The following is a 10,401-nucleotide window of genomic DNA, read 5'->3' as shown; positions in this document are numbered from 1 at the left end:
TGAATATGAATGTTTATTAATAGAGGTTTATTTACTGAATAAATGTTTTACAACAATAATACACAACCAACATCACCACGCGAACGTTCAGTCACAAACTTACGTCATTAATGCTTACAATAGGTTCATTTTTGGGTCCATTCACAACATGATATCTTTAAAATGAACATACATTCTAAATACAGTGACGGCCAGTAAATGGGCCACAGTCAAACTATTTTGTTGTCTTTATACCATTATGTCACATGACCCCTCCCTCTACACAAGTTCTAATCATCTAATCAATACAAGGCTTTCTCTTGACGGACAGAGTGGTAAAGACGGAAAATCAGCCTGGTTTCCAGGATAGATCAATAAGCTGATTGACATGTCAGATGGATGAATGAATATACTTCAATCGCGTGTATTAATCGATGGTGCTGAGTAATGATGTCAGCACCTCTGCGTTAGGGCAGCTCATGAAGAAGTTATTAGCCTCTCCGTTTGTTTCAAATAATCCTATTGGCACTAGTAAGTAAAGCACGTCATGTGCATTGTTGCAGGTAATGCACAGATCAATGAGCTCGGCATGAGCCGACACACAAAACAATGGTGCAGTGGAAGAAGAGACTGCGTGTGTGTGTGTGTGAAAGAGTCAGCACTACAGCAGTGTCATCAGTGTTTACTGAAGTGCCTACTTATGGCCACTAGGTAGCGCTTGGAAGCCCCACACGCTTAGTAAAGCATTGCACGTGGAAATCCAATTCAGTACACATGTATCTGTACACATGCAGGTTTAAGTTTGTGTGCGTCCGTGCAAAAATGTGTCGTGTGTGTGTGTGTGTGTGTGTTTTTGTGTTTGTCCTTTACACGTGTTCAGTGTGTCCTGAGCACAGGATGCTGCAGGGTCATGTGCTCAGCTCCAGTGAAAGGCAGCCTGTGTGTGCAGTAGTGGTGGACCAGCTCAGCAATACTGGAGAAGACGCAACTGCTCTGATTCAGCGTGTAGCCCAAGCCCTTGCTGCTCTTAGTCTGGGCCACAATGATGTGCACACAACTCTGACTGGTCCTAAAGGAGATGGGAGTGAAATAGAGACAACGGGAGAAGAGAGAAAGACACGGAGTAAGGAAAGAAAGTGCAACGTACGACAACAATTGGCACAACAGTGCTATAAGATAAAAGAAGCGCTATAAGATGCTACATATATATATATATATATATATATACGTATATATATATGTATATGTATATACTGTATATACAAACATATATACATATTCTATGCTACAACAACACAAATGATACACACTTGCCAACACTCACTTCAAAGCGATGGAGTATTTGCTGGTTCCTGATTCGCTGTCTCTCACCAGGAAGCTGGCTTCCCTGCAGCGCTGCAGCTGAGCCTCAGCCTGCTGTCGACTCACACTGCCATGGTACCAGCTTGGCGAGATGGGGACACAGAGGAGTAAGAGGAGGAGGGTGGGGGTTGGGGGGCGGGCACAGACAGACAGGAGATCATTGACATATACTGTAGCACACTGACATATGGAGATGAGTCAGATGAGCAGTGATGGTGAGAGAAGAAGCGAAAGAGAGCGACAGGAAGAACGAAACAGGCTGAGACAAACGTGTCAGAATCCAGAGACGCAGGTTGACTGAGTTAACAGTGTCAAAGGTCAAATTGAGAGGGCAAAGAGACAAATATGGGCATCCAATGTGAATGTGGCTGTGTGTGCTGGTTTTGAGGGACACCGATTATGACGGCCACATAATAAGCTTCATTGTTAAAAATTAAAAATGAATCCATCCTGTCTTGCACCCTCCTTCAATGCTTATGTACCAGGAGTTAAAGGCACATTATGCAATTTCTGACACTAAATCTCTCTCTTTGACGCCAATCCTAATGAACTTGTTTGATAACACTGAGAAGCAGTGTAGGATTGTTGTCTCGTGTGCGTTTGTGCTTCATGGGGAGAACTCGATGAGTAATCATGATTCATTAGTGACAAACACACACACACACACACACTGTTGGAACATTAGTGTGTGTGGGGGGGGGGACTAGAACAAGCAAGACACTAAAGCAGATGATGGATTTCTGTGGATTTAAAGAGTGTTGTAAACATTTTGGCTAATGTAAGTGTAGTACGCAACTGAATAAATAACACCGGTCTCATTGTGTTTAGATATTTGAATGCCACACTTAAACATTATATCTTTAAGTGTGTCTGCTGGCCCATGCCTGCAGTGATAAAAACCCAATTTCACTTAAAAATGTTTGCAGTGCCAACTGCAAACTTGGCCAAGGGGACACGCAGTATCGGTTCTGTGAGACTGATCAGATGGTGAGGAAAATCTTACCAACTTTAACGCATATGTATTTATATGTGGCCAAAACTAGTGAGGGAACTGTTCAAATGGATAAGCAAAAAGCAAAAAGAAGAGAAAAAGAATGTGTTGTTAGTACAAGTAATTTGAGTTGATGACTAAATATCTCAGCTCTTTTCTTTAATTCCCTCAATCCTCGAATCCTGTTCAACGCTGTGGTGGAGGATGATAAAGCCTTTTCTATGTTTAAGTTAACACTTTGAAATAGAGGAAGCAAATATGTGTAATTGATGTAATAGTTGTGAGTTTAACTCTTTCCAAGTCTTTCCTACATACTGTATTTGGAGACGATTAATCATCTTTATTGTATATATACTGTATGCCATTTGTGCCTTTTACAGCCAAGTTCATACTTTGATTTGTTATTTGCACGTTTACCAAATGTTGCCTGTTTTAGTTTTACTAATTTTGGCAAATATAATCTCTCTCTACGTGTCAACAACGTTCCCTTCTCCCGCCTTACCTCTGCTTCTCCAGGGCCAAACTGGGGTCCACTTTAGCTTCATCCCCATCCAGTGGGGCACCAATGGAAGTCGGGGACGGAGGGGAAAGTCTGATAGGGCTGGACGAGGGTGAGAGTTTCAGTGTGGGGAAGGAGGGAGATGTGGGTGTGAGGGGGGAAAGCTTGAGAATAGGAGAGGAGGGGAAGGAGGCAGAGGAGGAGGATGAAGTGGAGGAGACAAGTGTTTTATGGTTCCAGTTCTTCTGTCTCAAGGTCTGCTGCTGCTGCGGCTGCTGCTGCTGCTGCTGCTGCTGCTGCTGCGGCTGCGGCTGGCGGCTGGAGTTTGAACTGTTCTCTTTACTGGGAGAACAATCCACTGCCTCAAACTGAGCTGAAGGAAGCAGGAGAGACAATATCAACCGTTCATAACAAAATTCTATCAAAGAGAAGCAGGGCTACAAATGTAAACACATCTCTGGAAATTGATTCAGCAGGGTTGTTTTGTTTCCTCTCTAAGCCAAACACAAAATTGTTGTGGAAATACTGTGCAAATAAAACTCATGGTATCCTTCCTCCACACCCTTAACCCCCACACCCACCCCTCCCATCACCCCTCCACCCCATGTCCATACCTGACAGTGCTCTAACAATGTCCTCCTTTCTCCACTCCCAGGGCAGCTCGTACTCTCCAGCGGGACGGACGTCAGACTCTGGTCGCGTGACGGGGATCCACACACCGTCACTAGCTCCGTCCAGTCCACCCTCGTATGGTGTGTCATAGATATTTGGGGGCGCAGGTTTGCTCTCTTCTCCCTTTTCCTCTTTGTGGCCACGGTCCAGCAGGACACACACTTTCAGGAGGTCTTTGGAGCCACGTCTACGAACCTCTACGGCAGAAGAATGGTCACGTGATTAGGTGTTCTTATCATTTTTCCTTATGTAATAGAAAACAAAGCCTTGTATCTCCACCTGTGAGGAACCACAACACTGTCTCTTAAAGGTCCAGGGTGTAACATTTACGAGGGTTTCTTTCGGATGGTCTTAGAACAGCCTTCAACTGTCTTGCTTTTACAGAGGGGGTCTAAAAAGACAAAGACAGTTGATTTTCCCTTCAGCTTTAAGGGATTACTACTTAAATTATGGAAATCTCCAAACCACAAATCAGAAATGAAGGAGGAGGAAACAGTAGAGAGAGTGGAGAGAGTTGTGAAAGAGTGTTTACGTCCCCTCTGATACAGAGGCCACTGCAGTTTCCTGTCTAGCATGGAAAAGGGAAGGGCTCACTATTAGACATCACCAATTCTTACACAGTGGGCCTTTTAAAATTCCCTTTGTAGAAACATCTCCCTTTTTTAATGTAATACCTAACAGGCAATTTGTCCTTCAACTGCATTTGAAGAATCCTGGACAGGTGGTCAGTCCATCACAGGGACACATACAGAGACAGACAACCTCTCTCAGCAATTCTCAGCTTAATTTTTGTCTTCTAGTAGCGCCGCTTTCTAGTTTCTTACAAGTTTCATTTCACTTACCAAAACAAATCTACTTATCTTCAGACATGTACATACAAAATAAGTGCCTTATCTTAAAATGTGTACTGGATGAGTCCATGTGTGACAGGCAGCTGTACAGTATGAATGTGCATATGAACAGCACTTTGAGTAGAGTCAAGGCTAGAGAGGAAAATATTGATGTTAAAATAGAAACCTTCATTTGTATCCCATGGTTAAATTGCATGGCATGCCTGCAATTATGATATTCAGTGTTACTGAATGATGGTAAGGCTGTCTAGTTGTTGACATGTCATGCTTATTCAGCATGTTTTATTGACAGACATGTGATACTCACACAGGAAACAGTGTGAAACTGTACATGGTGTTTCTTATGGCATTGCGTTGCTTTTTCAGGGAATTTTTCTTGTTGTGCTTCCATGCTGTCCGACAGGTAGCCTGTGTGTCTGCACCATTGTGTGGCCAAACAATGGAACTACAGGAAGCAAAGGTCAACACAGATGCTGATTGGCTAGCCGGCCCGGCCACTTCCTGACTGCTGGGAAGTGATTGGGTGAGGGGCAGTGAGTTAGGGGAGTCCAGGGTCTGTAGGTTTTGGGAAGGGTGGTGGTGGGTGGGGGGGTCTTTTGATTTACGGCACCATAAAGTATTATGTGGATGTCTGTCTATGTGTGGAGAGGGGGGCACCAGGGCCAAGTTCCTATCAAGAGAATGGGGCAAAGGAAACAGAGACAGGAGACAGGAAGCTGAAGAGGAAGCTGCGCCCATTGTCCCTGCACAACACTGTTACTATAGCAACCGCCAGCAGGGAGGGAAGTTGGAATAGAGACCGAGGTTCTGATTCGTCTTTACATCCCTTTAAAACAGCCCTTCAGCAGAAACACCAGGCTGTGTGAGTGCAGAGAAACTCAGCTGTGACTTTTATGAATCGTGACATAGATTTTGAGATGTTGTTAGTGGACAAACACTAATAAAGATATTTCAACATTTCAAGATTTGCTGCTGCACTTTCCTGCTTCTGTGAAGAGAAACAGTTCCTTTCTTGGCATCATCATTAGGATATGCAGATTTAGATGCCTTGAGGTTAGTTGAGGTTAGTAATGTCCTGTTTTGGAGAATCCTTGTAATTGTAATGACACTAAATCTCACCTGTGATGATGACCTGGGCATCATAGGGCTCCATGTAGCCGTCATTCATCCCTGCTCGCTCAGCCTCTCTCTGCTCCTTAGTTTTCTCTGCATCAAAAGGATCTGCATAGTCCTCGAGGATAATCAGCTGTGAGAGGAAGAATACACCATTTACAAAGCTACAAAGCACAATACTGGGCTGTACCAATTCACATGTTACCTGGAGTCATCAGAGGCGACAGGGGACAGGGATCTGATACACACTGTGTGTGTGTGTGTGTGTGTGTGTGTGTGTGGTGTCCATGACTGAGTGACAAGTAATGGAGGGACAAACGGAAATACTTGTGCAAAGAGGTCAGAACATTGTGTTTGCCTGTTTGATCTGAGACAATGTAGTAAAACTTCATTGTATTCTTTTGAGAGTGATGGAAACTGAATACATGGACATGAACTGAGGTGGGGAGGGAAATACAAAGACACCCACTGACCTCAAGCCCACAGTAGATGACTTTTCTTTTCCCACAGTAATTGTATTGACTTTGAATCTGTATGCTCGTAACACTTCTAAACAAACAGCAGATTTAGAATTAAGTTTACATTAAGTTACTCACTGTTGTCTTGATATCAGATCTTCCCTTGTCGTTGTCAGGCACCTTCTGTTCACTTATCCCGTTGAGTTTGGGGGTCTTGTCGTGTTTGTCCACTTTGATCATCCTGCTGATGTACGCTTGCGCCAGACTGGTGGTCCTTACCTGGCGGTTCTCATCAGGTGTCCCAGTCTCGATCTTGGAATTCTTGCGACTTTTTCCACTTGTGAGACTGTCCCAGACGGTCCCAGCGTTACTGCGACCTAGTTCTGTAGCCGAATTTTTCCTATTTCTCCCCGCTAACAACCCCCCGACTCCTCCATCCTTTCGCTGATTTCCTTTCAAACTGTCTCGCGAAAACGTTGGTTTGGGTCGAGTTTGTGGACCGGATTCGGAGGCCGAGCGGACTCTTTCATTTCCGTTCTTGAGGTTGATGGGGAAATCTCTGAACCATTTTGCCATGGCTGTCATTAATACTTGTGAGAGATTGAATATTTAACAGTTATCTACGCTTTCTTATCCAGGCTGCCCTCTTGAACTAATTGGCACGTGCGCAAAAGCTCCAGCTTTACGCATACGTACTTTACGCACGCCTCGTAATAACTCTTGTGTGAAAACGCAAGGATGTCTGCATAATCAGCCTGAGCAGAGGCAACTTCTGTGCTGTGCTGGTTCCTATAGCATCCAAAACTCACTGACAATCAGAAAACCTGATGCGTCTTGGGAGAACATTGGTCAGCTGATGGCTCTTTGCTGCGGTCACTCTGCAGTGACAACTATCCCTGTAGTTTAAAGAGTAACCTCTGCAGAGCGAAAACTCGAAAGAACTGGAAGTTTTTCTTTGAACCAAGTACAGATCCCATTCCCGGAGCGTGAGATGGTGCGTCCAGTCTGTCGAGAGTGATGAGATGAGAGGAACGTTGGTGTGCGCCGACAGTGGGATGTCGCTGAAGTTTGGGGAGGGGCTGCGTGGACGGGGCGGGGGTGGAGTAGGAGCTTTATTGAACTTTATGTAAGTGAATCCTCTGATGCCCAAGCTTTATCTGGAGCTAGACAAATACCAGTGAAATGACTGCACAGTCGGAAACATTAATTATGCCACTAAATCACAATGAAATATAAAATCTTTACAATCTTGGATGGAAAACTACTACACTGACTTGTGCTCTTTAGGTCCAAGTCACTGGAGGTGGTGCACTTGCATCTGAGTTTTGGAGACTGGAAGCCAGCAGGGGGCCTCAGTTATAGTCCCCCAGGTCCAAATTATGACAAGCATGCCAAGCCATGCCATGTTAAGGGATGTGTGTGTGTGTGTGTGTGTGTGTGTGTGTGTGTGTGTGTGTGTGTGTGTGTGTGTGTGTGTGTGTGTGTGTGTGTATTTCAATTTCAAAGCTCATTTAAAAAAGTGACATTTTTCAAAAGTTCAAAAATGTCAGTTTTCACTTTCTCGCCCATTTTATTTCTATGCATTCACATTATTATGACTACACACGTTATTTGTAATTCCAGTCCAATATGGACCAGTTCCAGCCAAAATATTGCTGTAGAAATCATCAAATTTTATACAACACGTAAGCCATGATTTATTTTATTTTATTCCACCTTTATTCAACCAGGTTTGTCCCACTAAGATCAAGGATATTCTTTGCAATTCCTTGCATTCTTTCTTTGTGCAGAAGCAGCAGCACACTTCAAAGATCAGAACACGTGAATTCACAATATCAAAAGGTGGAAGATGAAATAACCTGGTCTCTTTAAGCTCTTCCAGGGTTACCAGGTTGTGGTTCATATGAAGTTGTGCCATCTACAGTTGAATTGGAAGAACAAATGCATGAGCATCCTCGTGTGCATTCACCTCCAACAGTTGTGTCATAGACTCTGTTTATCTATCACCTGCAGTGAAAAATAGGGGCTGTCCCTTTACATGAAAACGGTCCCGGTGTAGTGCCGAAAAGAGGCTGCTTCCCGAAAAACGACTGCCCCCGATGGGAACGCGCATCAGTTTAGAGGAAGTGAGCGTCGGTCTACTCGTACATATAATATACGGGTGAGCTGGCACGCGCAGCACCGGGAGAAATGTTTTTTTTTACTGTGCAATAGAAATGTCCTGTAGCCCAAGGTAAGAGGCTATACGGAAAAAGAACCGTATGAAGAGAAAATCTTCATAAATTCATATTAGATAGCAATCATATAACACATAATGAGAAATCAGTAAGTGCTATCAGAGGTGGGTAATAACGAGTTACATTTTTTAACAATATTTAGTTATCAATGTTGACAATACAGTGCAAAACAATATCCATCATACAGTAATGTGGAGTGAAATAGAAAAAATAATATCAACAAGACATTAACAAAACAAACAAAAAGAAAGATATCTAAATAATTCATAAGTCCATGTGTATTCTTTAGTTCTTGAAAGCTTTTCATTTCACCTCTTTTAATAGTTGTACATATGGCTGTAATTCCTTTTTCTGCCCAATGTTTAAATCTAACATCATGTTTTCTTGGTACACATTTATTATCAAATGCAATCTATTTTAATAGTCCAATTTCCCTTCCTATTTTTAATCGTTTCACTGTGGAATACCATATGTCTTGCTTTCCGAATTTCATCTATTGTTATCTTTGTTGTAATGTGTTCATTTTGTTTAGTGCCTATTGAGGGTAGATCCAGAGAGTCGAGAAAAGTCTTTATATCATTCTGATCTGAAGCTGATGACTCAGTGTAAAGTTCTTTGTAATAGTCTCTAAAAATATTTCTTTTGGTTCACATTTGGGCTGGTCTGTTTTCGGGTCGTGTATTTTATTGACTGTAGTTTCAGCCTGTTGTTTCCGTAAACGTCACGCTGATAATTTCATAGCACTGGGACCCGATTCATAATAGTTTTGTTTTAAATATCTTGCTTTCGTTCCCAATTCATATTGAAGTAGATTATTCATTTCCTTTCTCACCTCGTTCATTCGTTGTTTGAATTGAGACATTTGGAAAAGGAAAAGTTGAAGCAGTTTTGGTTCAACTTTTCCTTTTCCAAATGTTTCAATTCAAACAACAAATGTCTCAATTCTGCTATATGCAATTTATACTGCTTCATTCTTTCTCTTTTGAGATTACTTGTAATTGAAACCAATGTTCCCCTTATCACAGCTTTTAAAGCGTCCCACAATATAGATCTGTTTCCCTATTATTGTTTCCCTCCAGGTAAGTCTGTATATCTGCCCTAATTTGCTTATTTAATATCCCCACATTCAATCTCCATATTGTTTCTTTCCATCTACAATTCAAGTGTATCTTCAGATAGATGGCACTATGGTCAGACACATCTGCCATCTCCAATCCAACTGTCTTTTATTTTATCTCGGTTTTCTTTCTGCATAATTCTGGAGAACACAGAGTGTGTTGTTGAGTAATGAGTAAAATCCCTCTGCAGTGGATGTAGATCTCTCCACACGTCATTTCCTCCCATGTATTCCTGACCAGTTTTGTAATTGATTTCTTATTTCTCTTAAAACTAGACGTATCCATGTCATAATGCATTAACACATTCTCCGGTGCGTCCACTCCCGCTGTGTTTCCAAGTCACGCTTCCGGTTGATTGAATTGCTTCTCAAAGATTGTGGGTCCTCCGGTGTTGGTCCCTGTGCTATTAACCTCGTATCCTGATCCATGATCAATCTGGGAGATTGACCCATTTTTGGCTTTGGAGCCAGGACTCGGTGTGCGCGCTGAATCTGGAGGTCAGAGTTTATGGAAAATTCCTCCCCTAAAGCCATAACTGAGGTAGGAACCTGCTATTTCTCCCCTTTGCTAATTTGTTGTGTGTCTGTGTGTGTGTGTTGCACATGCACACACTCGCATTGTCTATTTTCATGATAAACATATCAGCTGGGATAATTTTGTTAAAGTCATGGTTTTTATTTTTTAGACGGGACCTACATACTGAAGGAGGATGATGAAGGGTTACCTATAGCTATGAAAGGAGTGCATGTCTCAGATTTTATATTTTTCATTATCATCAAACTTGTGGAAAGCATGTGTAGTTTGTCAGTCAGTCATCATCTACCGCTTTATCCTCCACCAGAGGGTCGCGGGGGGTGCTGTGCCAATCTCAGCTACATCGGGCGATAGGCAGGGTACACCCTGGACAGTTCGCCAGTCCATCGCAGGGCCACACACAACTAAAGACAAACAACCATTCACTCTCACACTCACTCCTATGGTCAATTTAGAGTGTCCAATTTACCTAATCCCCACATTGCATGTTTTTGGACTGTGGGAGGAAGCCGGAGAACTCGGAGAGAACCCACGCACACACGGGGAGAACATGCAAACTCCATGCAGAAAGGCCCTTGTTCCAACCG

At 42.9% G+C, this 10,401-nt stretch overlaps 1 protein-coding gene across 1 annotated transcript; it reads right to left on the bottom strand.

The window, feature by feature from the left end:
• On the bottom strand, positions 1-6,956 carry she (Src homology 2 domain containing E). Its single transcript, XM_044033825.1, has 6 exons — positions 6,064-6,956; positions 5,474-5,600; positions 3,446-3,700; positions 2,835-3,204; positions 1,304-1,423; positions 1-1,048 (listed from the first exon to the last, which is right to left on the bottom strand). The coding sequence occupies exons 1-6, from the start codon at positions 6,508-6,510 to the stop codon at positions 856-858; spliced, it is 1,512 nt and encodes a 503-aa protein (XP_043889760.1). The 5' UTR covers positions 6,511-6,956; the 3' UTR covers positions 1-855.
• Positions 6,957-10,401: the final 3,445 nt, after the last annotated feature.

The sequence above is a fragment of the Solea senegalensis genome, linkage group LG9 (genome assembly GCF_019176455.1).
Source record: "Solea senegalensis isolate Sse05_10M linkage group LG9, IFAPA_SoseM_1, whole genome shotgun sequence".
Taxonomy (NCBI): Eukaryota; Metazoa; Chordata; class Actinopteri; order Pleuronectiformes; family Soleidae; genus Solea; species Solea senegalensis.
The sequence above is the reverse complement of the archived record's forward strand: the minus strand, read 5'-3'. Positions and strand labels throughout refer to the sequence as shown.

Coding starts and splice junctions, on each gene's coding strand:
- she (XM_044033825.1), bottom strand. CDS start 6,510: ATGACAGCCATGGCAAAATGGTTCAGAGATTTCCCCATCAACCTCAAG. Junction 5,601..6,063: donor GATCTGATATCAAGACAACA/GTGAGTAACTTA, acceptor TTCCTCTCACAG/CTGATTATCCTCGAGGACTA. Junction 1,424..2,834: donor TTGGCCCTGGAGAAGCAGAG/GTAAGGCGGGAG, acceptor CATCTCGCCAAG/CTGGTACCATGGCAGTGTGA.